We start from the raw sequence: 25,347 nt of genomic DNA, 5'->3' as shown, positions 1-25,347 counted from the left end.
CAGTTATACAGTCAGGAATAACGTCAACTTCAATCATTTTTAGTGAATGAAGATGGCAATCCATTTCTTTGTAAATAGTATGTCTGTCAAACTGTTACGACAGTGAACTGTACAGAATGTCACGATTAAAAACATTATCAATGTATGTACATACATTTCTCTTCATGTATTTCTTTAAAATATCAAGGAATAATTTTTAAAAAATTTTTGAAGTTGAAAATTGTTTGCACGTTAAATATTATGTATAATTTTTTTAATTGCAAATTCTTAAAATAATATATAAATATACAACATAAATCATAAACATATCCAAGACTCGAGTAACTTAAAAATACAATTATATAAGGCGATCCAATATTATCTCGAATGATATTTTGAGGATCAGTTCAAAATCGCGCGTTTGTTTATTAAATATTATTAAATATTTGAATATATAACTGAGATTTTTAAAATTTTATTTCTTCGCACACAGTTAAAGTCCACAAATCTTATTACAATCAAGAATACAGATCAAGCACAAAATACATTCACAGATTTCGATCTATTCAAATTGTCATAAGAGACTGTAAATCGCAAAGAAATCACAAATTGTAAATGAAATTGTATATTGCATTCCTATGCAAGATATAAAATATCTCATGCAAATCGCGCATTCGTGATAATATTATGGATCATCCTGTATAATAGAAAAGTGAAAGAATATGAAAGTTGAATGGCTGATATAATCTCAAATTCTAACGAAATTGCCGCGAGTTGATAAAAAATATTCCTTCTATAATGCTGACGTAATTATAATTTACGAAGATCGAGGACGAATACACTGCCATCGGATGCCGATGCGCCGACTTTGTCGCCGCGACTATTCCAACAGACTTCGAAAATGCCGCCCGTGCCCTTGTAACTGTGCACCAACTGGCCACTCTGTTCAAATGAGAAAAATATATATCGGTGCAATTCCACCTTCCACATTATATCAATGATAAATCGTGAAATACTCACTTGTGTGGACCATATATGAACACATTTGTCGAAGCTGCCGCTAGCGAGAAATTTCCCATCCGGACTAAATGCTACACTGTAGACTGGCTCGGTATGCTTTGTAAGCGTATGTATGCATACACCTCTGTCCACATCCCATAGTCGAACAGTAGAATCAAACGACGCACTTGCCAAGGTTAAATTCATATTCGGATTGTGTGTTCCTGGACCAGTCGGGGACCATTTGATAGTGTAAATTTCTTTGCTATGTGCTTGTAAATCATGTACCCATGTGTCTTGCTTCATAGACCAGATTTTTAAACTCATGTCGTCCGAACAACTAGCCAATAAATTCCCTTGTGGATCCCATTTGATTGCATTGACTTCGTTCTGCAAAACAAAGAAAAAAAAAAAAAAAAAGAAATGTAGAGAACAGCATATCTTGCACTCGATCAAAAATGTCCTCGATATATGTATACGCACTGTATGTCCTTGGAAACTCTTGATCGGTTTATCCACAGTAAGTTTGCATACGTGTATGCACTGATCCGTGGAACAACTGGCGAATGATGTGTTCGTCTGCCAGTCGACATCTAAAGCGGGTGCGCAATGAAAACTAAACTGTTGCGTACACTGTCCGCTTTCGGCGTCCCAGATGATGGTTGTTTTATCGACGCCGGCGCTCAAAATATAATTGCCGCGTTTGTTCCACTTGAGTGCAAAGATCGGACCTTTATGCTGACCCAAGGTGGATGCCAACCGTCCGTCAGTTGTCCATATACGTGCATATCCGTCATAACTTCCTGTAGCAAGTAACGTACCATCGCACTGCAAAAGTTAAAAACACATGTCATCATGGCATTTAACAAGAATTAAGAATAAAACTATGTGTCTACGATTGTTGGTACCTTCCAATCTAACGATGTAACATCCTTATTGCTCGGCACTTCGGTACCTCCTTTTTGAATACAGTGACGCAAAACCAATTGATTGGGTGCTAGCGAATTATCCGACATGTCCCAGATACGTGCAGTACTATCACCCGAGCCAGAAGCCAAAAGATCAGTGGTCGGATTCCAGGCGCAGATGAACACTTCCGATTCGTGGCCGCGTAATTTTGTGGCCTTACTGGCAGGAATTTCAACGGCACTAGGGTTGGAGCCCGTCGTCGCTCCGGTCGTCGGTTCGTCTACTTCCATCTCCGTCCCTCTGTCGCCACCTCGATCGTTATTACTTACACCTTCGTTAGATGTGACAACTGGGAAAAGAAGAGAGCATTTTTTATACTTATTTATTTTTATCACAGTTATTATTTAGATATTAATTTTGTTCCTTTTTAATTCGTTTTTTCATTTATTTTATTTTATTTTGTTTGCCACTAATTGACGGACAGATTGATATTGAGTTATATTTCTCACTTCTAGTCGCTTCTAACAATGAAAATTTATTTCTTAACAGAGAAATATACTTTTCATCGTTACATTTGACAAAAGTGATATGTAATATAACTTGCAAAATGACCGTAATCCATGGCTGCCCTATATTAATCTGCCTGGGTTATAAGGAGGTTTGAAAAACTTGAAATTTTCTCGAACCAGAGTGTACCAGGCTCTTGGCACAATGCGTGCATATTTTTTTCTGTTTAATATCTATTATTTTCTTAATATTTAGCTTAATCTTTGCATTTTCAGCTTAGGTATACAATATCTTATATATTTTATTGTTATAAAATATATAACAAATAAATTACCTTCTTCTCCGTTTGTATCTTGACCTTCGGCTTTCACCTGTTGTTTCTGTTGGTTAATTTGATTCTGTCGTGTCGCAACCACATCTGGCATGACGGCGTCGATAAGAGATAATGATTCCACCATTCTCTGCTCGGTACCATCTTCGCCTATAGATATTTCTGCTTCCGTATACTGCAGTCCTTTCTGCAGTATGGATAAGAGAGCTGCCGGTGGCACTAAAGCTCCATTGATGTTGCTTTGCGATATATGTGACTCTATGCCAAATGTATAAGCAGAATGTTGGAAGCCTGCAAGAGAGACAAAAGTTGGAAAAAAAAAATAAATAAATAAATAAAATTAAGATAAGTCCATCATGAGAGACTTATTTCGAGTGTGAAATGTCGTATTAAATTAAGTTTGCAAGTCGCAAATTTAATTTAATTATAGTTGCTTTCTTCTTCTAATCAAATTTGTTTATCTTCCAAAAATTGTCACATAAATCTTACCGCTTATCGAAAGTGAGACTGTGAATACACACAGAACGAAAACTTTAATGAGACGAGAATAAACTTTGGGAATTCGACAATGAGCTGGCAGCTCGCTCAAACAAAGAGGGGCAAATTATTTATACGTGTTATAGTGATAAAAAATACTTGTTATATAAGAAAGAGACTTCCTCCCGGCCACGCTGTGTTAGAAAAGTTGTCGCTGTGCGGAGCAAAGGAATAAAAAGCAGAAGCAGCATTCATCGAGTGTACATTACAAGGTTATGGAGCCAAGTTTGCCGAATCGTACCGGATTCTTGTAGGTATCGATAGACCAAAAAGTTGACCTCATCGCTGGAGAAACTCATCGTGTTTGACATTTACTGTACTAACACGACATATTTACACTAAAATAATCACGCCAAGGAATCGTTCCTCGAGTTCACTCGCGCGGAGATGGCGAGTTTTCCTCGTCGAGAAAAACTATTCTCTCGTCCGTCCCGTTTGCCGCGTCGAAACCAAACGCCGTGACTTGGCGAGCGTCGCCGTGCGTGGGAGAGGGGGGAGGGGAGGACACGCACGCACAACCATGGTGATGAGAAATAACGGGGGCAAAAAGTGTGAGAGATAAGCGGGGAGCACACAACTTGCATAGGCGCATAAGCGTATGCGTAAGAAATTTGATTGGTCCATAAACGTATGCATAAGAAAATAAACCAATCAAATTTCTTATGCATACGCTTATGCGCCTATGCAAGTTTGTGTGCTCCCCGCTATAGAATATGGTCCCTAAGAAACTGCAACAGGCCGCGCTTTTGTCCCTAGAAAGCGAAGCTTCCTATTGGATGTCAAAGCAGCGTCGAGTCGGCGAGAAGCGCGAACGTGCAGATAAAAAGAACAGACTCTACTGCACTTTTTCCAAAGATGGTGGTCGCACGCAGTGAATCGCTGTCCAGTGTTGCCAACTTAGGCGATTAATCGCAATTTACGCTGGGTCCACAATAGGTGATTTAAGTCCTAAGCCTTAAGAAATTGACCAATCACAGTCGAGTTTTCTCCTCATACTTGACTGCGATTGATCAATTTCTTAAGGCTTAGGGCTTAAATCACCTATTGTGGACCCAGCTTTAGGCGATATGAAAATCAACTTTGCGTTCTAAATTTTCATTTTGCGACAGGCGTCCAATTTAGGCGATATTTTTGGGGCAATTTTGCGGTTTAGGCGATTCTTAATGCGGGGTCTACAATAGAGTCGTAAAGTTGTAAGTTGTAAGAAATTAACTAATCACAGTTGAATGTGAGGAGAATAATCGACTGTGATTGGTTAATTTTATACGACTTATGACTTTACGACTCCATTGTAGACCCCGCATAACGCTTATGTATACTGGGACTCGATTCTTGAATTCATTCGCAAGAGAAACGTATACGCAAATTCGGCTCTTACAGAAAAGTTGCAAGTTGATTGGCTATCGCATGGCTTTTAGCCAATCAACTTGCAACTTTTCTGTAAGAGCCGAATTTGCGCATACGTTTCTCTTGCGAATGAATTCAAAAATCGAGCCCCAGGCCACACACACTTTCCGTAAGACGTAACAGTAAGGTTTTGACCAATCGCATTGCTCGATTCGGCTTACGTAAGCTAACACACATTTTGTATTTCACGTGCAATAAAATTTATAAAAAAGTATATTTTTTATCTTGATTTTTCTTTAAAGTTATTCAAATTATGTGAATACTTATTTTAAAAATCAGCAGTTGAGACGGATTGCGGCTTAAATTAACATTACCTGTGCCTACCTTTTGCTTGCACCATTTAATGAAAATAATATCTTTATTAAGTTTAAACTAAAAAATACAATATACAAATATAAACAAAATTTTCAAAATTATTTTGAGTAATACATTAGAAGCACTTCAGTTAATATAGTTCAAATTGTGTGGTTTAATTTTAAATTTATTGCATGATATGGATCGTAAACATCAAGTTTCGTATTCGTAAGGGATTGGGCGATTTAGGCGATTTAAAAAAATGATTTTGGCGCTTTTCAATAACGAATAGTTGGCAACACTGTCGCTGTCTGTGAATAGTGTGAATGTGAATTGAATCACTCGCGCGACAGACTGAGAGAAAGAGGGAGGTTGTAAATGGTTGTCAACGACGTAACAAAATTTCGCAGATAAACGGGAGAGTCGAATCGAACGATTCGTTTAATCTACATCTTTTTTTCCTCTCTAATGTAAGCGCGACGCGTCCAGAAGGAATAAACGCGAGACGAGAGTGCCAAAGTCAGCTGTCAAGGAATACGTGTCTTTTAACCGCTCGTCCGGAAAGATACATACTTTGATGAATGTCTGAGAGTGATTACGATTCCGCGAACGAATACACAAGCCTGATGGACGGTCACGTCGCGGAGTCTCGCACGGACGACCTGATCCTGGGCAATGACCGTCTGAGAAAGGGCCGCTCTAGGAACGTCAATGAGGAAGTAATTTATTTTCTATTGCTTTTTTTCATCTCTCTCCTTTTCTTTATAATAATGATTAATGCATTTCTCACGAGGAAGAAATTTCGAAGCAATATTGATTAAAGTATCCTCCCTTTCTCCTTCTCTTCTCAAGTGACATTTATTAACAGCGATGCTTTATAGGTGGAGAATGGAGTTTCCGAGGTACATATTGAAGCACCAGGCACGACTGTCGCTCGATCGAATAGACGAGGCGCGTCCGGTAGCACGAATCAAAACAGATTGAGGCATTACAGCAGGGACGAGGAAGAGGAAGAATTAAAGTATGGCGCGGCACATGTGATCAAACTCTTCGTCCCAGTTTCGCTATGTATGCTGGTTGTAGTGGCTACTATTAGTTCGGTGCACTTCTATACAACTAAGGGAATGTACTTGTAAGTTTTGCTTTCGCAACTTTAATACGAATATAATACTTCATTGATTTCGATGAGAGTTTTTTGGAACAAACAATTTTTTTTTGTTTATATAGAGTATACACTCCATTTCATGAGGACAGTTCTGATACGAGTACCAAAGTTTGGCAGGCGTTTGCTAATTCGCTGATTCTCATGAGCGTCATTGTATTTATGACTGTGATACTTATCATTCTTTATAAATACAGATTTTATAAAGTCATACATGGCTGGCTGATTATAAGCTCTTTACTGTTGCTTTCAATGTTTTCGATGCTATATTGCGAGTAAGTATAAAAAATAAAATAATGTGAATTTAAAATATTACTTGTATCGATACTTGAAAGCTTATTGTGCGTTTTCATATTTTCAGACAGGTATTGAAAGCTTATAACATTCCAATGGATTTATTCACCCTAGGTATAGGCTTATGGAATTTTGGTGTAGTAGGAATGATTTGTATTCATTGGCAAGGACCTTTGCAACTTCAACAGGCATATTTGATCTTTATTTCCGCCTTAATGGCGCTCGTTTTTATCAAGTATTTACCCGAATGGACGGCATGGGTCGTGCTCGGTGTTATAAGTATTTGGGGTAAGATGCTTTCTCTTGTCCAAAAATTGACAAGAAATTGACAATTTTACTTAAAATTTTTCTTACTTGCCCTTAGATTTAATTGCGGTTTTAACACCGAAAGGCCCATTAAGAATACTCGTCGAAACAGCACAAGAACGAAACGAATCCATTTTCCCCGCTTTAATATACTCTTCCACCATCTTATATTCGTTCACTGTGACTTATGCTGGATATGTGCAAGCGGCCACGATGGCATCCGAGGATACCGCGGCGTCTCCCACACGTAGTCAGGCAGTAGACAATCAAAATCGCACATCCAATGATACGGAAGAGGGAGGTTTCACCTCCGAATGGGTAGAGACACACGGTATAGTGGATCAAATATTAATAAAATATTTTTATAAGAGAAAATTAATAAAAGAGCAAAGTATTATATAAAATTCAAATTTTATATAAATTATATATACACATATAAATTATTATGTGCCAAATTATACAATTATATTTAATTCATCGATGTTTTAGTCCGAAAAAATCGGGCCTTTATAAAGTAGGAACTATACAGAAGGAAATTGATCATGATTCCACAACATGTACATACACAGGTGAACGTAGCGCGAGACGCGCTCAAGAAGTGCGCGAAAACTCGTCCACGTTGAGGGAAGGTGCGCAACAACAGGAAACTCGCGCACGAGACTCGCAGGGACAAGCAGGGGCAGTTACCGAGGAAGAGCGCGGAGTTAAATTAGGTCTTGGCGACTTTATATTCTACAGCGTGCTTGTCGGAAAGGCGTCCAGTTACGGAGACTGGAACACTACCTTGGCTTGCTTCGTTGCTATTCTTATTGTACGTATTTGAGAATATACGCTTATCGATTTGATATCGAAAAAATTTGTTCTGAAATATTGTTTTCTTCATAGGGCCTGTGTTTGACGTTGCTGTTGCTGGCCATATTCAAGAAAGCGCTACCTGCATTGCCAATTTCTATAACTTTCGGTTTGACATTTTACTTTGCCACGAGGGTCATTGTCGCGCCGTTTGCGGATAGTTTAGCGAGCGAGCAAGTGTTCATTTAAAAATTTAGGTATGATATATTTTATCTTATTTAGTATAATTTATTGTACGATTATTTTTTTCGCGAGGGGGGACAATGCCCATTACTCACCCGTTTGGTATCTGTCGCGTTACGTTTAGTTCCTGTATTTTTTTCAAATTTGGTCTTTTTATAATTTGTTTACGCAAACTTTTCTTTAGAGACCAACCCCTCTGAACCAAAACGTACCTTCCTACATGTTTTAATAATTGAATATTTCTCAAAGAATCATATATATATATATATATCAAATATACATATGGCAAATAATGCTCAGAAAAGAAGAAATAATTTAAATTTGTAATATAGAAGTAAGATAGAATATAGAGAAAATGATAGAGGGAATGTAATTACTTAGTATTTTTCTATACGAAGCGAGGTCACGAGACGCGCATCGTTGTGGAACTAGGCGGTTTGTCACGCAGATATGTGATACACAAGCGGGAGAAAATGCGCTGCATTATAACAATTTATTGTACTCCGTTTGTTACATTTACAGAACATATAAGTATCTCGTAGTCTCTCGAGTATATATAAAGAAAAAGGAAGAAAAGCGGATGTCGATCGCGATATAAATTGTACATGAAATCCGAGGTAATGTCTCCGTTCGAATAAGTAATAACTGCCTCGTTATATACACCTTGATTAATATGCAATACGCACCTCTCAATGGTGCTGTGCGCAGTAGAACGCGCCGAGTTCACTATCAACTAATTTATATTAGCCAGGGTGACTCCCCATTGGGTCTTCACGAGTCCAGTTACACATATACACAGCCATGGAATAAATACTTTTTATCTCATACTACGGAAAAGCATTTATTGTGTGGCGCTTTGAGTTAGCTTATAAATTTTTATTTTAACATATTAAATAATAGCATCTTTTCAAAGTTGAAAGTGTTACTTTTCTTTATATCCGATACAGAATACAAGGGAAAATGTTCTGACTATGTAACGAAGAAGCAGTTTTATGCATATTATTTCAAAGTCTATATATATATATATATATATATATATAAATTTTAATACTTTTTAATTGCGCGCTCTGATCAATTTGAATCCGATTAATCGTCATTCATAGCAATGCGGCAACATTTTCCTAAAATCAATAATTATTAAAAACTTTGGTTTAATTATTAATATTCAAATAAATGCTGACACCTGCATAACGATTTCAACTTTAACGATGGTTTGTTAATTCCTTGCACTATACACATTTTATATATATATGTAACATATATACTATATATATTATATATATCTCTCTTCTCGGAACCGGAAGAACTTTAACAGCGATATGATGTCTCTGTTAATGCTTGTAATACATTGCTAACTTTACAAGCTGATAATTATTATGAAAAGTTCTTTCAATTCGTTAGTGGTTTTTTTGCTATTTCGAATTACGCATACAAAACGTTACTCGATGCACAAAATAAATCTTGGATTATACTGAGCCAACTACTGCAAAGTGTTATGGTCGCTGTTAAATTCGTTATGTAATTCACAATAACCTTTGTGCTTTGTAAACGTAACTAGGAATCAATATAACGACTACAAGATTTCCGACTACAATATCGAAGGAAGGTACACTTTGTGAATTCTATTGGGAGAAAGACGTTATAGGAAAATATCTGTAAAGGAAAAAATAAGTCATGCTATGATGCGATATGTTTCGCCTCGCCCATAGATGATTTTCTCTCTTTCTCTCTCTCTCTCTCTCTCTCATAAAGAATATATGACGTTGCTCTCCCGTTAATACCCCTATGTGCTTGCCCATGATAAGCTTGCAATGCGCGCACAAGACAATATCGGTAAGGAACGTTCATTTTTCTAAAACCAGTCTTACGATTGCTAGTTAAGCTTTCGGAAGCATATTTTTCTAACGACTAAAAATTTGTGCAGAACTCGTCACCCGACATTTGTCTCTCAATTATCTCAATAAGTAATTTATATAATACTTATTAAATCTACAATCTTATAGAAGATTTCAGTTTTATACTGAACGATATATTGCATGAATTTTCCCTAAAATTGATATGTAATTTAAGAAATATCATATAGTTATACAAATGTCATGGGGGACTTGCTCTGCAATATAGATCGCCATTGCTACATTTCGCTGATATCTCGTTTGCTCTAGCTGCTGCATCTTTATAAATAGAAAAAAAAAAAAAAAAAAAAAAAAAAAAAATGAAAACAAGTACAACGAATTATAAAGGTCTGTCGTATTTGCTCTCACTCGTAAAATTGCACAACAGCCGTTTTAGCTAGTTCCGTATTTGCCGCTCTCAAACATGCCACGTCTGAAGAACGGACTGAACTCTAACAAGGATTGCTTATCTATGTTACTGAGATTGCCATTATACTTGTATAAGGGCTCGCAGTGCGGCAGTTCCGAGCAAACTTGAATCAATCGACGAAGGTATTCTTCGAGGCGTTTCCGACGTTGCCTCGCTACGACCTCGTACTTTGGAAAGACCTGACGTGGGGGAAAGCGTATTGCCGCGACCTGTGTCGATTAAAAAATTCTTGTAAGATCAATTATATCGCGAGTATATAACAGACGATTATGAAAATAGTGCAAATCACAGGAATCTTTCTCCTTTTGAAAAACAAATCTACTCACATGTCTATTAATCTTTTCGATTGACTCAATGCTCCAGTATTTGTGATTTGTACCATTTTTATAATTGCTTTGCTAATCACTTTGTATAGTATAATTGAGCGATAACGTACCTTACTACCGTATTTTTGTCGCATCGATGTGTACAGTTCCCGGAATCTCCTGTATCTACGCAGCAACGTCCAACTATCGTCTCGCGCCACGACTCGTACCTCATATTCGTAGTGGCTGGACGCGCCAGCTCCGCGTATCACGTACGACGGTACACTGACAATCATGTTAATCACGCTGTCGCAGTCGCCGTCGTTCGCTATCAACGATGGCAGAGATCTCGTGATCGTCAGGGAATACGGACTACTCAAGCGGTCACCGCGATTTTGGCTCTGCGGAAGAAACAGATTAATCGGTTGCAAATCTCATCGCGATGCATCATCCAAAGAAAGAAGAGAAAGACGAGATAATGATAACTTACCGTCAAATAAACGGTTGAGTAACCTCGATACGGGGATCTTTTAGACGTTAACGATTCCGATAAAGTCTCTTGCTCGGTATTAGTATTAGGCCTGTTATTCCTGAAAAGTTGAGATCTGGTTTGCGCTACCGTTAATAGAATGGCGGAGCTATTATTTGTAGGTTCTACAACACTACAGTAAGCACTTGGTTCGTTTTGTACATAGTCCTCGTTGTTGACGAGCCTATTATCGCCGTCGCCGTAATCGCCATCGCCGCTCTCGTCGCATTGAAGTTGCCTGGTGGATTGATTTTTCCGTTCGTCTTCCGACAGTGACACTTCCAGTTCGATCTGTCGCCTCTGCAGGTCCTGCAGTATCATTATCTGCCGATTGAGATCCTCCTTCGACGGGGTACCAGCGTCCAAACATCTCATCACCATCATCCGCTGACGCGCGATTCTTTGGTTGAGTCTCTTCATCGCTGGATTCTGCTGTATCGGGGATTCCAGCGAATCCTGAAGCATATTCTCCGAAATACCGGATACCGTAAGTGGCTTTCTTTCCTCGTCGCTCGTCGATTCCATGCCTTTATCACTGACGTTCATTATACTTTTATTTTCTATTTCGGATGAGTTCGTATCATCATACGTTGAGTGATCGTCTTGTTCGCAGCTTCCTTCCCGTTCCTCGAAATTTGCAGATTCGTTCTTTGCGATATCGCTCATCTGCGTCGTATTGGCATCCTCGAAGTTGCGAAGTTCCGGGGAGTCAGCCGCCGCCGTATGGAACGTCTCCACGGTATCGGAGCTCGGTATACTTTGCGGCAAGTCTGAAGCGATTCTCCTATTGTTCGTTTCCTGGAAAAAGTTGGAATCGCAGCTGGAAGCTGTTCCGATGCAACAATTTAACGAACGATCGTCGTCGCCCGAAGCAGGTAGAGCGCGCTTCAGATCCAGCGACAGACTCTGTTTCCGGCGGACGATTTCCTGAAGCTGTTCCCGCGTCCGTTTAGCCAGCCACAATTTCTTTTCCGTTACTCCCTCGCTACCCATCTAAAAATTCATCGTAATGTAAAGCGCAATGTTTCGCGAAACGTACAAAAATTCGTATTCTATGCGCATATACTTCTGCCTTAAATATCTGCTTTTGCTTCTTCGCGATCTCCATCAGTTCCTCCTCCATCTTATCCACTTTGCTTTGATGTTCGTTCAGAGACTTGACCTTGTTCTGCAACTCGTTCTCCAAGGCAGCTAGCTCTTTCTTCTATATTTGAAAGAAAAAAAATTATTTTTCACAAAACAAAAAATTAAATTAAATTCAAAGAGAGGCTTAGGTTTACTCACATGATGATTGACCAGTTCCCTGACGTTGTCGATGCACCTTTCGTCGTTGAGGCTGGACCACGACTCGGGCAGACTCTCGTCGCTACCGGCACCGTTATCCGTCTGAAATACATTTCGCTTCACATTCTACAAACTTATACACTGAATCGTGTACAATGTATACGATTCTTACTTATTCGCAACACAATCTAACTATCATTTTATTTATTTATCATGTACTCGTGAGACAGAAAAATAGTGTACTGTCGAGAAAAGAAATATGTGTGTGCGCGCGATGATGTATTATTAAAAAAAAATAATTAGAAATAAGTAATTATTATATAAACGAAAAAAAAATATATATAATGCAAATATACATATACATATATGCATCGCGTCATTTACAATATGCGTGCGTGTCACAAATTCAAAGTTACCCCCGTTTTTTTCCTTTCGCGAATAGATCATTCTTACCTTTTCCCACTGATGCTGATAAGTTTGCGCGCGTTCGTGACTGTTGACGAGTTCTTGCAGCTGTCGATGCTTGGACTGCAATAATGTGCGCAGATAGGCGACTTCCCTACACATATTTTCTACCTGGTACCACACACAACACATACCGATGCGTTAACAAAAGAGATAAGTAACCAAGGATAATTCAAAATCAAAGATGATTCGCTTTAACATATCATCGTTTACATCAAAACGAAAAAATTAAATTAAAATTGTAGGCCGCAAAGAATGAAACGTTTGTTTATAGCTGTACGAAGCTGTATATATCGATAGCTACTAAAGATTGATAAGAATAAAATATAGGTTTTATTCGTTTCTTTTTTGTCGAGATGCACAACAATACCTTTGCTCCACCAGGTTGATTGATTGATCGATAGAACATTTTGAGCGACATGATATGTAAAGAATATATATGCACTTTAATTTTATCCTTGTTCATGTCTTTAGAGAGCCCACTCGAGTAAATTAATTAAATGACTAAATTAACACAAATATAAGTGAAACAAATAAAGAAATAGCAAGTGCAGCTTTTGCAATACGCAGTGTTATTTCGAGAAAATGATAAAAGTTTTCCTCACCTTAATTAATTAGTATTCGAAATTGTGCTCATGCGGACGGATTCCCGAGGTGCGACAACGAGTTAATGAGAAACTGGGTTTGTTAATCGGGAATATATCAAGTCGATCGAGTACATAAAATCTTGAAAAATTATGTGAGAAACACATGAGAGAGAAAACAATGAGAATGTGTGCGAATTGTTTTGTGGAAGATCAAATGCCACTTTTTGTATGAAAAATTTATTAATCAACATATATATCAGTATATAACAATAATTAGTTCTCCATTTATCTTATATCTCGCATAACAAACCCATAGATTATCCCATATATATCAACCCATATCTCTATACAAACGAGCCCAAAAGATATGTACATACGTTTCATTCTACAACACATTCTCTACTTAAACATATAACATTCCAAGGAATGCCATCTTTCTTTGTGTCCGGCAATATCTTTTCAGCACTAGCACTGTTTTTTTTTTTTTTTTTTTTGTATAATCGACGGTTTATTATACATGTAACGTGTAAACACGCAATTTATTAGCGCATGAACGATTTGTAAATAATACGTTAATACGTTAATTGTAAATAGGCGCAATATCCGAAGACTTCTGGAGGGAATCGAAAAATAATCTCATATAGACGCTCTCTCTCATATAGATAGCGAACGCAAATCTCATCGCACACGATAGGGAATAGAACCTTCTCTTAAAGGATATGCACAATATATATCGATAGGCCTGGTAGAGACATCGATAGACACAATACCGTGTATCTTAATCACAAGAATTTTGGTCTGAATTGAAAATATCGTTTCGCAATTAATTGCATAATATCGAAACACTCGCAGATGTTTGTCGGACGAATCGTGGCATCACATGTTTAACGGACAAACGTGCGAGTAGATGATGATGTTGCCAGACAAGCAAATAAGGACAACGATAGCGACAAGGACGAGATAGAATTGATACTTGATCGAGATTACATTCAAGTCCGGAGGCGCGTCCGAGTCACTTACTTGCGTCATTTCGTCCCGTCGCTCTTGCTCCAGGAGATGCCGGCGCGCACGCATCTCATGCTGACGCGTTTCCAGAGCCGCAATCGCGTCCGCCCATTCCTTCCATTGCGCGCCCCATTCGCGTTCCAATTCGCGCTGGGCACCTTCCAGCGCTTCCCTTCTCGCGGCCCACCTCTCTTCCCGCTCCTCTTGTTCTCTCTGCGGAAGGAGAATGCGCGCGATTACTTGAAATTCAATATGAAAAATGTCAAGAGATATCTTATCGTTTAACCTTACGAACCTTGAAATCTTCCTTTTCCTTCAGAAGCGCGGCCTTCTGTTGCTCCAATTCCTCGACCGCCCTGAGATCCTCGCTCGAGTTGACGAGATTATCGCTGGAGCAGGAAGCATGCAGATCGGAGACGCTCCAGCTCAAGAGCGACAATCTCGATAGATTGACGACCGTCGACTGTAGATTGCCGTTGCCCGAACCGCCCTCCTTCCGGAGTTTCGCCGCCTCGGCCGGATCGTTGTACCGAAACATGTTGTTCCTGCCGAGGAGGATGATACAGCCTTGCGACAGTCTCGTCGGCTTGTCCACTTGGGCGGTATTGATCCAGCAATGAGACGAGAGCGGATGCAGCGTCGCAACGCCGCTGTCCAATTCGACTACGCAATGTTCCGACTCCACATCCGCACCGGTGAGCACGATATCCTGTTTGTTATAATACAAGTCAGTATTTGTAATTGTTTCGTTGTCAATCAGTCTGCCGAAATCATTTGGATGATCGAAATCTTGGTTTTTATTTATAGTTTTATTGAAAGCAATTAGCAATTTTAAAAAATAAAGATATCTAATCTCTCTAGATTTTAATAGTTTTATTAATTAAACTGTATCAACAAATATCTATTTAATTATTTATATTGTCACCTGGACAACGGAAGCTTCCTCCGTGCCGACTAACGTTTTTCCTTCTTTCAGATGATACAATGTGACGCCGGTACTGAGTAGATCGTCGTCGATGCCAACCAGATGCGGCATTTCCGAATCGAGGACGACCCCGACTCCGCTCTTTCGTAGTCCCAGCGCTTTTTGTTCCTGTAGAATTTGTTGCGTCTCTCGCCACTTTTCGGTCCATTCTTCGGTCAATACCTTCTCTTGTTCTTGCTTCTCCTGGATTTGAGCCAACAACACTTGCGGTAGCCTCTCTACACTCTATAAAAAAAAAAAACAATACATTTACCACGCACGTTAAATAACGAAACTTGGAAAGAATGTGCGGCGCCGGGACAATTTTCAGACTACTTGCCATATTCTTATCGATAAGAGACTTCAACTTTTCTATCTCCGCCCTGAGTTCCCTAATGAGCTTCACGTTCGCGTCTTCGTTGATGGTTGGCTTGTTGATGATATTTTTCGCACGATTGGCGTATCTGAGTGCGCTAAGAGTATCGTTGTAATTACATTCCGCCGGACTGATAGTCGCTATCATGATAGTCTTGGAATTGCCACCGAGGGAATCCTTCAACAGCCACGTCAGCACGCTGTCCCGATAAGGGATGAACGCATTCCGCTTCGAGGCGGATGCGTCACCGCTCGCGGAACTTAATTCCGAAAGCGTGGATATCACAGTGCCTAAAGTCACCAAGGACTTGTTGATGTGCGCGCCTTCCTTCAGTCGTTGACCTGTCGCTCCGGTCGCGTTCGCGCGTTCGCTAAAAGGAGATAGAAAGAGAGATGAGAACACTAATTTTTAGAAAAACATTTTTTTTTCTCGCGCAGTGTATGTGTTGTTTCGCTTTGTTTTTTCTTTTTCTATTTTCTCTTTTATTTTCACACGGACGGATTGAAAAATAAGCTTGGCTTGCTGATGCTTTTCTTTTTCGAGACTACCTTCCGGCCAAGTCGACAAGGTGCACCTTGGAAACAGTCTCCGACGGCATGTTGCCTTCCGAGAGGCCGGCCTGTACGAAGGTTATCGTAAAAATCGCGTGACTCCTGCTACTCACGTCGTTCATCTTTGTGCTGGCCGTGGTCCTGTGCGTATTACCTCTCACCATGCATTCCTGGAACATGAATAGTCTGCCGTTTATTGATGGCTGGTTATGTGTACTCTTGCTTATAGTAAGCGAAATTTATTTTATAAATTACTTTTATCATATATTCTCTTTCTTTCTCTCTTTCTCTTTTTATTGAAATTGCAATACTGAAAAAAAATTCATGTGGAATATGATTGTGATATTCATGTTACAAATTAATTTTATAAATTAATGATATAATAGAGAATAATTACAATTATGATTTTTCGCTATTGTAATTTTTTAACAAATAGTAAATAACGTAATATTTACCTGAATATCCGAATAATCATAGACGAGATGACACGATAGATCTTGGACATAGGGCCCTCCCGTGGGATGTTCCCGTACCCTCAGCGAATGGGATTGGCTTTGGTCCAGTCTGAGCAAATCTCTCACTCTCTCATTATAGATTTCTAGGAACGATACTTCCGTTCTGTACGACGCTCCGCTCTCTTTTCCGGCTGCCATTCTGGCGAAGAGCGTCTTGCAGATCCGCGGTATCAATCCCTGAGATTCCTACGTGAACATATATAATAAATTATAAAAGAACTAGACAGAGAAAAATACGGAGAAAAAGAGACAGAATCTCAATGTGTCGTATTTGCCTCACCAAAGGTGGAAAAAGTTTATTTAATTGTAATATGGATATTGTTTGCAAGATTTTACACAGATTTGTGGTTTATTTAATTACATCTTTATAATTAATTTAATTTAATTTTTTTATGTACTTTTCCTTTCTGTTTTATTTTTTAATTTTATTTCGAGAAATATTGATGCTTCTTCCACCTGTAGTAAAAGTGACTGTAAAAAGAAAAGAATGTTTTTTTGACGAACGACTCAGTTGCCATCATTACCGGTGTGCCCATCATTGTAAAGGTCTTTCCGGATCCTGTCTGGCCGTAGGCAAAAACGCAGGCATTGTAGCCCTCGAAGGCACTTTCTATTACGTCCGTACCAAGATCGTAGAAAACCTAGATAGAGAATTAACAATTGAATTAGCCTTATCGACCCAAAATACGAAAGAGTATCTCGCTTTAATGAAAAGAAGCCTTATCGGTTATTATCCAACAAACTTTCGACCTACCATAACTATGTTCCTGACCCATTATTATAGCAATCATATAATGCATGTTTTGTATAATGACATCTAATTAAATCGTAACACTCTATGTAATAATGATTATATATTCACACACAGGCCAGAACGATTATTGCAATAATCACATATATTATGTCGTTTCGCACAATAACGAGATATCATTCTATTATACTTACACACTGCATATGCTTGGACAGTTGGAAATCAGTCAAGTATCAATATGAATTATAATGAACAGCTGTTTGAATATATCATCGAATGCACAAGATCGATTTTACAACAATTGATTGCTACTCTTCTCACACTTGTTAGTTAATTTCGCAACTATTCTATTATATTTCTAATCGTATTGTGTACGATTCATTAACGGCACAATTAAGCTAATAGTGCAACCGTGAATATTCGATCAGTGATGACATATTGTTTCGTGCGTTTTCAACTATCAAATATCTTATCTTTAATCACGAAATTTCGTACAAATTATTTTCATTTATTTTATTTTTTTTTGTTTTAATTGAAAAGAAACTCGACACGAACCTTTTCTTGGGACGCATAATTTTCGTCGTTCGGATCAAAGGACCAGTAGGAGTGATCGAACGTAAAGTCTTTGTACTTCCTCCGGTCGATATCTCTGCAGTTATCCGGTGTCTGTAAACAATGAGTCGTTATATTTTCGTAGTAGTCATAGTATCGTATAGCGTTGCATGTTATCGCCGCGTTAATGTTAAAGTTCAATAGTCGAATGATATAATTGTCGATGGAATATTAAGGATTATCTCTGGGAGGTGAGTTCCGCGATTATAGTTCAACATAATCTCTGCATATAATGTACAAAGTATATAACTATAAGTATAAATATATATACTATTTGGAGAACGCTCTATATCTTTGTTTTCGTGGAAAGCTACTGATTGTCATTTCAAATCGTCCGACTTGCGTTCCGATTCGCGAGAGATGGCTATGCAGTATTCGTGATATAACACGTGCATTCCTCAGGCTGCACGCACTACATAAATGATGATGACACGGAAAACTATTGTTTAACAAAGTCAGACTTACTAGAAAACATATACATATTATTTTCGAGCAAATCATTCAAAGAAAATATCACTTTTCTTAAATTAAAAATGTCACACAAATAATTTTTAAACACAGGAAGATATTTTTTAAATAAAATCAAATAAATGTTCGACTTTGACTTTTTCTGAAACAAAATTGCTGAAGATTTAAGTATTTTTTAAAATAAACGATAGAACAAGAGAGAGAGAGAGAGAGAGAGAGAGAGAGAGAGAGAGAGAGAATTATAACATAAAATAATAATTGTTACTTTGAATTTGTACGGACATAAATTTCGACGGAGAGTTACTTATGAAACAATTGCTGGGAATTTCGCACTGCATTATGCAGAAAATGAATGTAAAGTGGATAAGTGATTAAAACCAGAGCAATTTTCTCACATCAATCTCACTTTTATGATTCCGCATGTTTCTTGTGTTTGTATGATCGCTATGCGGTCGGTAAGCGATCTATTAATTTACATAAATTGCATATGCAAATTTTTAAATCTCTACATATGTAAGGTTTGAAAATTGGCCATTATGCAAAAATTTCTTCGCTTTAAATATCGATAAGTCTGACTATAATCAACGCTTACGAGAGATTATAATAATATTTATAATTTAAAATATGTATGTATAAAATTCTTAATCATATTCTTATTATCTCGATATCCATCATAATTAGGATTTCAATTTTATTAATATACGCGACAGACAGTGTGTTAATTCGCGAGCTCGATTTTCATTAGAAATCGATCAAGTGCGCTTTTTGCGGCCAAGGCTGCGCTTTAATTTCGCACTTGCCGGAGATTTTCTCCGCTCGGCGCGGGAGATTGGCCTTCTTCTTTGATTAGAACGAGAGATCGCGCCGATAAAAGTTAATTGGATGCGGATAAAACGTGAATTATTATTATTATTATACAACGCGACACGCGTTGCTCGCCACAATGCGATTGCTCGCTCTTGTTGCGGTCCAGCCGTCATTTTCGCACTTTCTCCTCACCGCATACCGTTATCCTTCAGCGCGAAGATTCCGATGATTCCTCGGTCAGCGAGACAGTCTGATGTGTCCGTCGAATGTGGTTGAAACATTTTCTTTTTTTCGTTTCATAAGTAATTCTCCGCCAAATTTATGGCGCATAAATCAAAGCTAAAACAATAGCAAATATAACTATTTCACGTACGTTATTATAAAAGCACCAGCGATTTTGTTTCAGAAAGAGAGACAAAATCCTAAACAATCACTTAATTTTATTTTTAAAAAAATATCCTCTCCTTTCTAATCATTTGCGTAATTATTTTAATTTAAGAAATTAGCGCGTAATATTTTTATGTATATATGTTTCCCAGTAAGTTTAACTTTGTTAGACAAAAACTTTGCGTTTTCGTTTCGATCAAAGCTTATTTTGTCAGACAGAGATCGATCGATCAAAGATTCATTTTAATAATTAAGAGTCAAGGCAATTCGCTCGAGCAGAAATTATGATACTAAACTCGCGAGACTATAGCGAAAAATAAAAGATTGTCGCGTTATAAATATCCGCTTAGAAATCTTTTTTAGAAAGTCTATTCAAGTCCATTATTCCTCGGTGCTCGTGGTGCCACAAAAAAGAAGTTAAACACGCTTATATGCATGTACACAAAATTATACAGCTAACAATATTGCTGATAATAATAACTGTTTAATTTTGTACTTTAAGCTTTTTATATTTTCATATTTTAACAAGCTTCTATAATGTATATTTACTGAAATTGAAAATCCAGCAAAATTCGACATAATTTGCATCTTTAAAGCAGAGTTAATCGACAGATTACAATTGTAAATTGAAAATACGCAATCAGATCACGCGGAATCGAGACTCGCGATATCGCAATCCACCATAGCGTCATAATACCGTTGTATACGGAATAAAATTTGATATCTCGCGATATGATCGCACGATTGGAAATTTGCGATCTGGGCACTTTAGAGAGTACGAGTGATTCTGTGATGTAATCGCGCTTACATCACATCAGCATACGAGCCTTCGGCTTATAAACATAGAATCAAAACGCAAATATGTGCGACAACAACCATTTTTAGCGCACTGAAGGTGCGTACAACAGGTTGCGGTATTCGCCTACGCATTTCATCTATAGCGACTACTTTTATGACTCGACCTCATGACGATCTTTATATTTACAATTAGTATTCGAACTCGACTAAACGATAAATTTTGACATTTAAGATTTTTTTAGTAAATCGAATAAAAATTTTATCAAAGCTTTTACTTGAAAACTAAACAGTGAATAATTTTTTGCATTATCCGCGTAAAAGTCCGAGGTTTGTATCGATATATGTATTATATTTATGTATTATATTTTTGATATTTATTATTATTCTATTTGCTAATTTATTTTACTGATTAAATTTAAAATATGAATAAATAAAAGAAATTGGCAAATAGTATTATTAACAGAAACATATATAAAATAGTCAAACATCTTTCAGGATCGCAGGACTTTGACTTTGGAATTTGTACCGATTTTTCGTTCATATTCTCTTCTCTCTCTTATTCGCGGAACATCTTAGAGATTGCGTTGTATACTTAAAAGCGACTGACTTTTGCTATGTAACGATTGCATGCGATCGTGAAACGAGACTGAAACCGGCTCTGACGATTCTCATGTATTTTTTATTTTCGCGATCGCGCTTCAAATATGTAAGCTGGCTTTCGAATTCCGTAGGAGTTTAAATATTACGATATCTTAATTATTAAAAAAAAAAAAATGAAAAAAATAGGTGCGTGACTCTGTATATTTCGACGAGGAGAAACGATGAGAGACTCGTCTACCTTGGTATTGAAGATCCGCGTCTTCTTGCCATCCATCTGCACAATCAGCTTGTCGTTCATCGCCACCTCCCTGCAAAGCAACAACAACACATGAGATACACATGCACGTATCTGGCATCCGATCTTCCGTCCGTCTGACATTGTCTCCGAGGATTGTCCGAAAACCACGGAATTCGGAAACCGAATCGACGAGGCGCACGCAACGTTACATCAACCGTAATGCACACCAGTCGATACCACACACACGATGACATAATTGTGTCGTGTGCTGTCAATAACATCTGTATTCGATATAGCGGTCGGTTTTCAGACGTTGCTAGCGTTTTGCTCCAACTTTTTGTATGGCTGACGAATCCGTCGATATTAAACAGAACGTTGCTCCGAATTGCTCATACTTTTCAGAAAACACGAATGACATTCGATGTTATTCATATACAATCGTGTAAATATGTTTTATTGCTGCTCTGTATATGTATTAGAATATATTTAATATTATTTCTACCGTTTTCGATTTAAAAAAATCACATTAATACTTAATTAAAATCGATAAAATCTTTTTTTAAATAAACAATCAATTATATGTTTTTAATCACATTTTGATAATGTTTTTCCAATACGCGACAGCGTGATTTAAACAGTTAGGAATTTCAAATTTATATACTTAAATCAATTAAAAATATCAATAGAGAATAAAGAACACAAAATGAATTCAATGAAGACATCTTTCTTACGAATGTAAAAGCGTCTGCGAAAATATACCCGAGAGAAAAAAGTAAATCTGTAAGACAAAATGGAGATGTAACGAAAGAAAAATCTGATGGTTCGACAAAATGCCAATGAATCATTTACCTCTTATATATATATATTTGGCTTTAATTTTGTTCCACAGACTTTTTATATTTTTATTTGCAAGAGGATCGAGCGTGCAATATAAAGTAAGAGCCACCAGATCGACCTCATCATCGCTTGATCACGATGATGAGTCACTCACTCCATTGTCGATTTGAACGCACGTGCATCAACAGCATTTATATTTATTATCAACAACTTATTAGATGCAATGATTCTGTCACCAAGATATAATATCCAATGATCAATACGCCGTAATCGATGAGATATGTTATTGACCGCAAATTAATTGCGTAATGGTATCAACTGGTACAGCGATACAAACAACGTGAAAATCTATAAGATACAGCCAAAGGACGTTTAGAATCGACAAACTGCAATGTTTTTTGAATCATTAAAACTGTTTTCAGCGTTTTTACAGACTGATGCAATGCGGTATGCATCGATGCGCCCTAAATTTTCTCGTTTCCGGATAAGTTGACATTAAAAGTGCGTATATATATATACTAATGCGTTCGCAGCATAAATTAACATATTATTCTACAGATCTCTGATCGATTAACGCGTTCATATGTATCATGTTCGATTAATTTTACAAACAATGATGTACTTTGGAACGTGCATCGCGTTTAGTCTAATTCGCGATGCGAGGAGGATTCGTTGCATCATTCGCGCTGCAGATTTATTCCAGAATCTCCGAATCGGAGATGAGCACGTTGACGACGTTAAAGGGCGACCTTTTTATTCGCGCGAACACACGAGGACATCAAGATGAGGGGAAGAGGAACGAGGAGCTCTTCCGTCACCTAATTAATAGAAACACACGCACCTCTTGTTGAAGGGTCGAACTCTCACGGCCACCTTCACAGAAGCCATGGTTCCGTGAAGAGGAGCGCATGGGGCCAGACGAAACAGGCGGTCGCTGTCACCGTCCTCTGCGGCGACGATGATGCGGCGAAGGCCACCGCCTTCAGCCACACGAATAGATGCACGACGACGCTCCGCGACGTCGCGTATCTACGGAAGACGCTGGCGTCCTCGTCGAGCGTCCTCGAGCGCGTCTAGCGACATCGTCCCACCGCGTGTGTCGTACACACGCTCGTGTGATAGTGTGATTCACGGACGACCGCGAGTAACTGCTGTGCTGTGCAGTCGCTGCGCCGAGTCGAGCTGATTGTGAGTCGAATGGAGCGAAATGAACGCGCATGCGTGCGACTTCCTTGCAACTCGATTGCGAGCGAATTCTATCCACTCCGAAGGCCGTTGAAAAGCGCTGCCTGCGTCTCGTCTGGAATTATGCACAAGATATATTCAAATTAATGTGTCTAACCTGACCTTAGAGAAAAATAAATAAATATATACACAAAAATAATATAGCAAAGAAAATATCATTAATACGCAGAAATATATACAAAATATACAAACACAATATGCACGGATGAATATCGAAACAGAACATACAAATTTGATAAGACGCAAGTGAAATAAATTGAAAAGAAAATGTTAGTGACTTATACTCTGTATCGTTAGCAAAACATAAAAAAATTACCTTATTAATATATCGATCGATATTTCAGACTAGACTATGAGTCATAATATTTTGATATCGATATAATATATTGATATCTGACAATAATATATACATTATTGACGAATGCAACTCGGTGCGTCGTAGGGGGGCATCGAGAAGGACCAAGGGCGGAGAAGTGGAACATGACGTGACCAGGGCGGTTCTCAAACAGGTTTATGTCTTCCTTCGCGCAGTGACGTCATAGCGGTCGTTCGCGCTCGCGCGAACGGAAAAGGCCGGAGCTGCGCCGGAGCCACCCACGCGGCGAAGAACGAAGAGAGAGAGAAGTAGGGACAACAAGGCGGGAACGATCGCAGTGATCGTTAAACCAAATCGCTTTGCGGTTACTTCGATGCGTAACGGCGGTCGCGGCGAGAATTCGCGTCTCGTCGTCCAGCTGGTGGCGATCGCGCCTATCTATATCCAGGACACCTGTTTGCCGGCTCGCGCTCGCTAAAAGAAACGATATGATATAGGCAGCGGAGTATCAAAACGGAACGGATGCGACTACATATATATATACATATAGTGTTACGGGTCGACAAACCTTTTGATAGTTTTTTTTTATACGCTTTTGCATACTTTATAGAGCGGTTACATCTTGCGCGTTACCGCGGTTACCTTCTTGCGACAGGTTGTTGAATTCAGAGAAATTGTTGAGAAGAACAAAATTTTTACATAGAGCGATCAGAGATCATCGATCATTGAATTATTTTGCGGAGAAACGACGCTAACGATAATAGTTCACTGACGGTTATTCCGATTTGAAACGTGAAAATAGGAAACTTATAGATATGCGCTTCCGTGTCAAACGTCATTGGACAATATGAAAGCGTGTGATTGGTTCGATCCCCCTCTATGTATGCGCATTTTTATAGGCGATTTCTGAATACTGACCAATCGCGGTCCGCTTTTCCGCGTGAGTTCTAAATGCGGCAAAGTACGCGAGTGTGAACGAGATTAATAAAAAAATCCGAGCACGCGTCTTCCTCGCATAACGGCATATATGCTGTTTCGCTTCCGCCAAGTCGTTTCTTTTTTTATTATAGTTTATCGCGCGTAACAAAAGATTCAATGATGAGGCGGGATGTTTTTTAAAGGGAGAAGTATATGTAAGTATAATTAAAATTAATTATTTTATTGTGAAAATATTTCCTCTGTTAAAGATTTCATTTCGTTAAAATATTTATTAAATAAATCTGTAGCTATATCGTCTTATTGTTAGACAAGGAGGATAGATTGCGAATGATAGATTGCGAAAACCTTGAAGAGTCGCGCAGTTACACGATACGTGTTCGTGCATAGTGATTCGTATCATAACACGATCGATTCATAATTCATAATATAATCGCGTTTGCGTCGTAGATCCATTTATAAGTATAGCACACTTCCGGAAATCTAAATACGGTGGCGAGATCGGTGAACCAATCTTGCGCCATTGACCGTGTAATGTCGCATCGTTAATAATCAAAATGCAGATAAAAGGCGCAACAAAAAATCAGACGAATTTCGACAATATACTCGTCTAACAAAAATGCGTGAGTTGAAGGAGTTTTATATGTTTATTCTCACTAGACTAAAACTATGATATAATTTTTATTTAT

General features: G+C 38.3%; 3 protein-coding genes across 5 annotated transcripts; 1 reads left to right on the top strand and 2 right to left on the bottom strand.

Annotated features, from left to right (window-relative positions):
• Nucleotides 1-133: 133 nt before the first annotated feature.
• On the bottom strand, nucleotides 134-3,802 carry LOC145933095 (F-box-like/WD repeat-containing protein TBL1XR1). 2 transcript variants are annotated; one of them, XM_083032570.1, is made up of 6 exons: nucleotides 3,504-3,802; nucleotides 2,729-3,016; nucleotides 1,887-2,236; nucleotides 1,462-1,806; nucleotides 1,000-1,368; nucleotides 134-921 (listed from the first exon to the last, which is right to left on the bottom strand). In XM_083032570.1, the coding sequence occupies exons 1-6, from the start codon at nucleotides 3,571-3,573 to the stop codon at nucleotides 790-792; spliced, it is 1,554 nt and encodes a 517-aa protein (XP_082888696.1). In that variant the 5' UTR covers nucleotides 3,574-3,802; the 3' UTR covers nucleotides 134-789. The 2 variants fall into 2 exon arrangements, with proteins under 2 accessions (XP_082888696.1, XP_082888697.1); XM_083032571.1 differs by lacking the exon at nucleotides 3,504-3,802 and adding an exon at nucleotides 3,362-3,485.
• Nucleotides 3,803-5,293: 1,491 nt separating this feature from the next.
• Psn (presenilin) lies at nucleotides 5,294-9,982 on the top strand. Its single transcript, XM_083032572.1, has 7 exons — nucleotides 5,294-5,682; nucleotides 5,845-6,095; nucleotides 6,191-6,400; nucleotides 6,487-6,707; nucleotides 6,784-7,056; nucleotides 7,295-7,536; nucleotides 7,611-9,982. The coding sequence occupies exons 1-7, from the start codon at nucleotides 5,545-5,547 to the stop codon at nucleotides 7,764-7,766; spliced, it is 1,491 nt and encodes a 496-aa protein (XP_082888698.1). The 5' UTR covers nucleotides 5,294-5,544; the 3' UTR covers nucleotides 7,767-9,982.
• Klp98a (kinesin-like protein 98A) lies at nucleotides 8,775-23,381 on the bottom strand. 2 transcript variants are annotated; one of them, XM_083032568.1, is made up of 16 exons: nucleotides 23,003-23,381; nucleotides 21,325-21,394; nucleotides 17,970-18,080; nucleotides 17,188-17,304; nucleotides 16,604-16,849; nucleotides 16,146-16,318; nucleotides 15,562-15,967; nucleotides 15,183-15,467; nucleotides 14,553-14,966; nucleotides 14,273-14,470; nucleotides 12,654-12,776; nucleotides 12,201-12,302; nucleotides 11,983-12,120; nucleotides 10,878-11,909; nucleotides 10,519-10,788; nucleotides 8,775-10,291 (listed from the first exon to the last, which is right to left on the bottom strand). In XM_083032568.1, the coding sequence occupies exons 1-16, from the start codon at nucleotides 23,047-23,049 to the stop codon at nucleotides 10,046-10,048; spliced, it is 3,978 nt and encodes a 1,325-aa protein (XP_082888694.1). In that variant the 5' UTR covers nucleotides 23,050-23,381; the 3' UTR covers nucleotides 8,775-10,045. The 2 variants fall into 2 exon arrangements, with proteins under 2 accessions (XP_082888694.1, XP_082888695.1); XM_083032569.1 differs by lacking the exon at nucleotides 12,654-12,776 and having other exon boundaries at nucleotides 23,003-23,379.
• Between the last annotated feature and the right edge of the window lie 1,966 nt (nucleotides 23,382-25,347).

This window comes from Prenolepis imparis, unplaced genomic scaffold, assembly GCF_030444845.1.
Source record: "Prenolepis imparis isolate NDT839.2.m4 unplaced genomic scaffold, iyPreImpa1.0 SCAF_2, whole genome shotgun sequence".
Lineage (NCBI taxonomy): Eukaryota > Metazoa > Arthropoda > Insecta > Hymenoptera > Formicidae > Prenolepis > Prenolepis imparis.
Note: the sequence above shows the minus strand (reverse complement) of the source record. Positions and strands in the feature narration are given on the sequence as shown.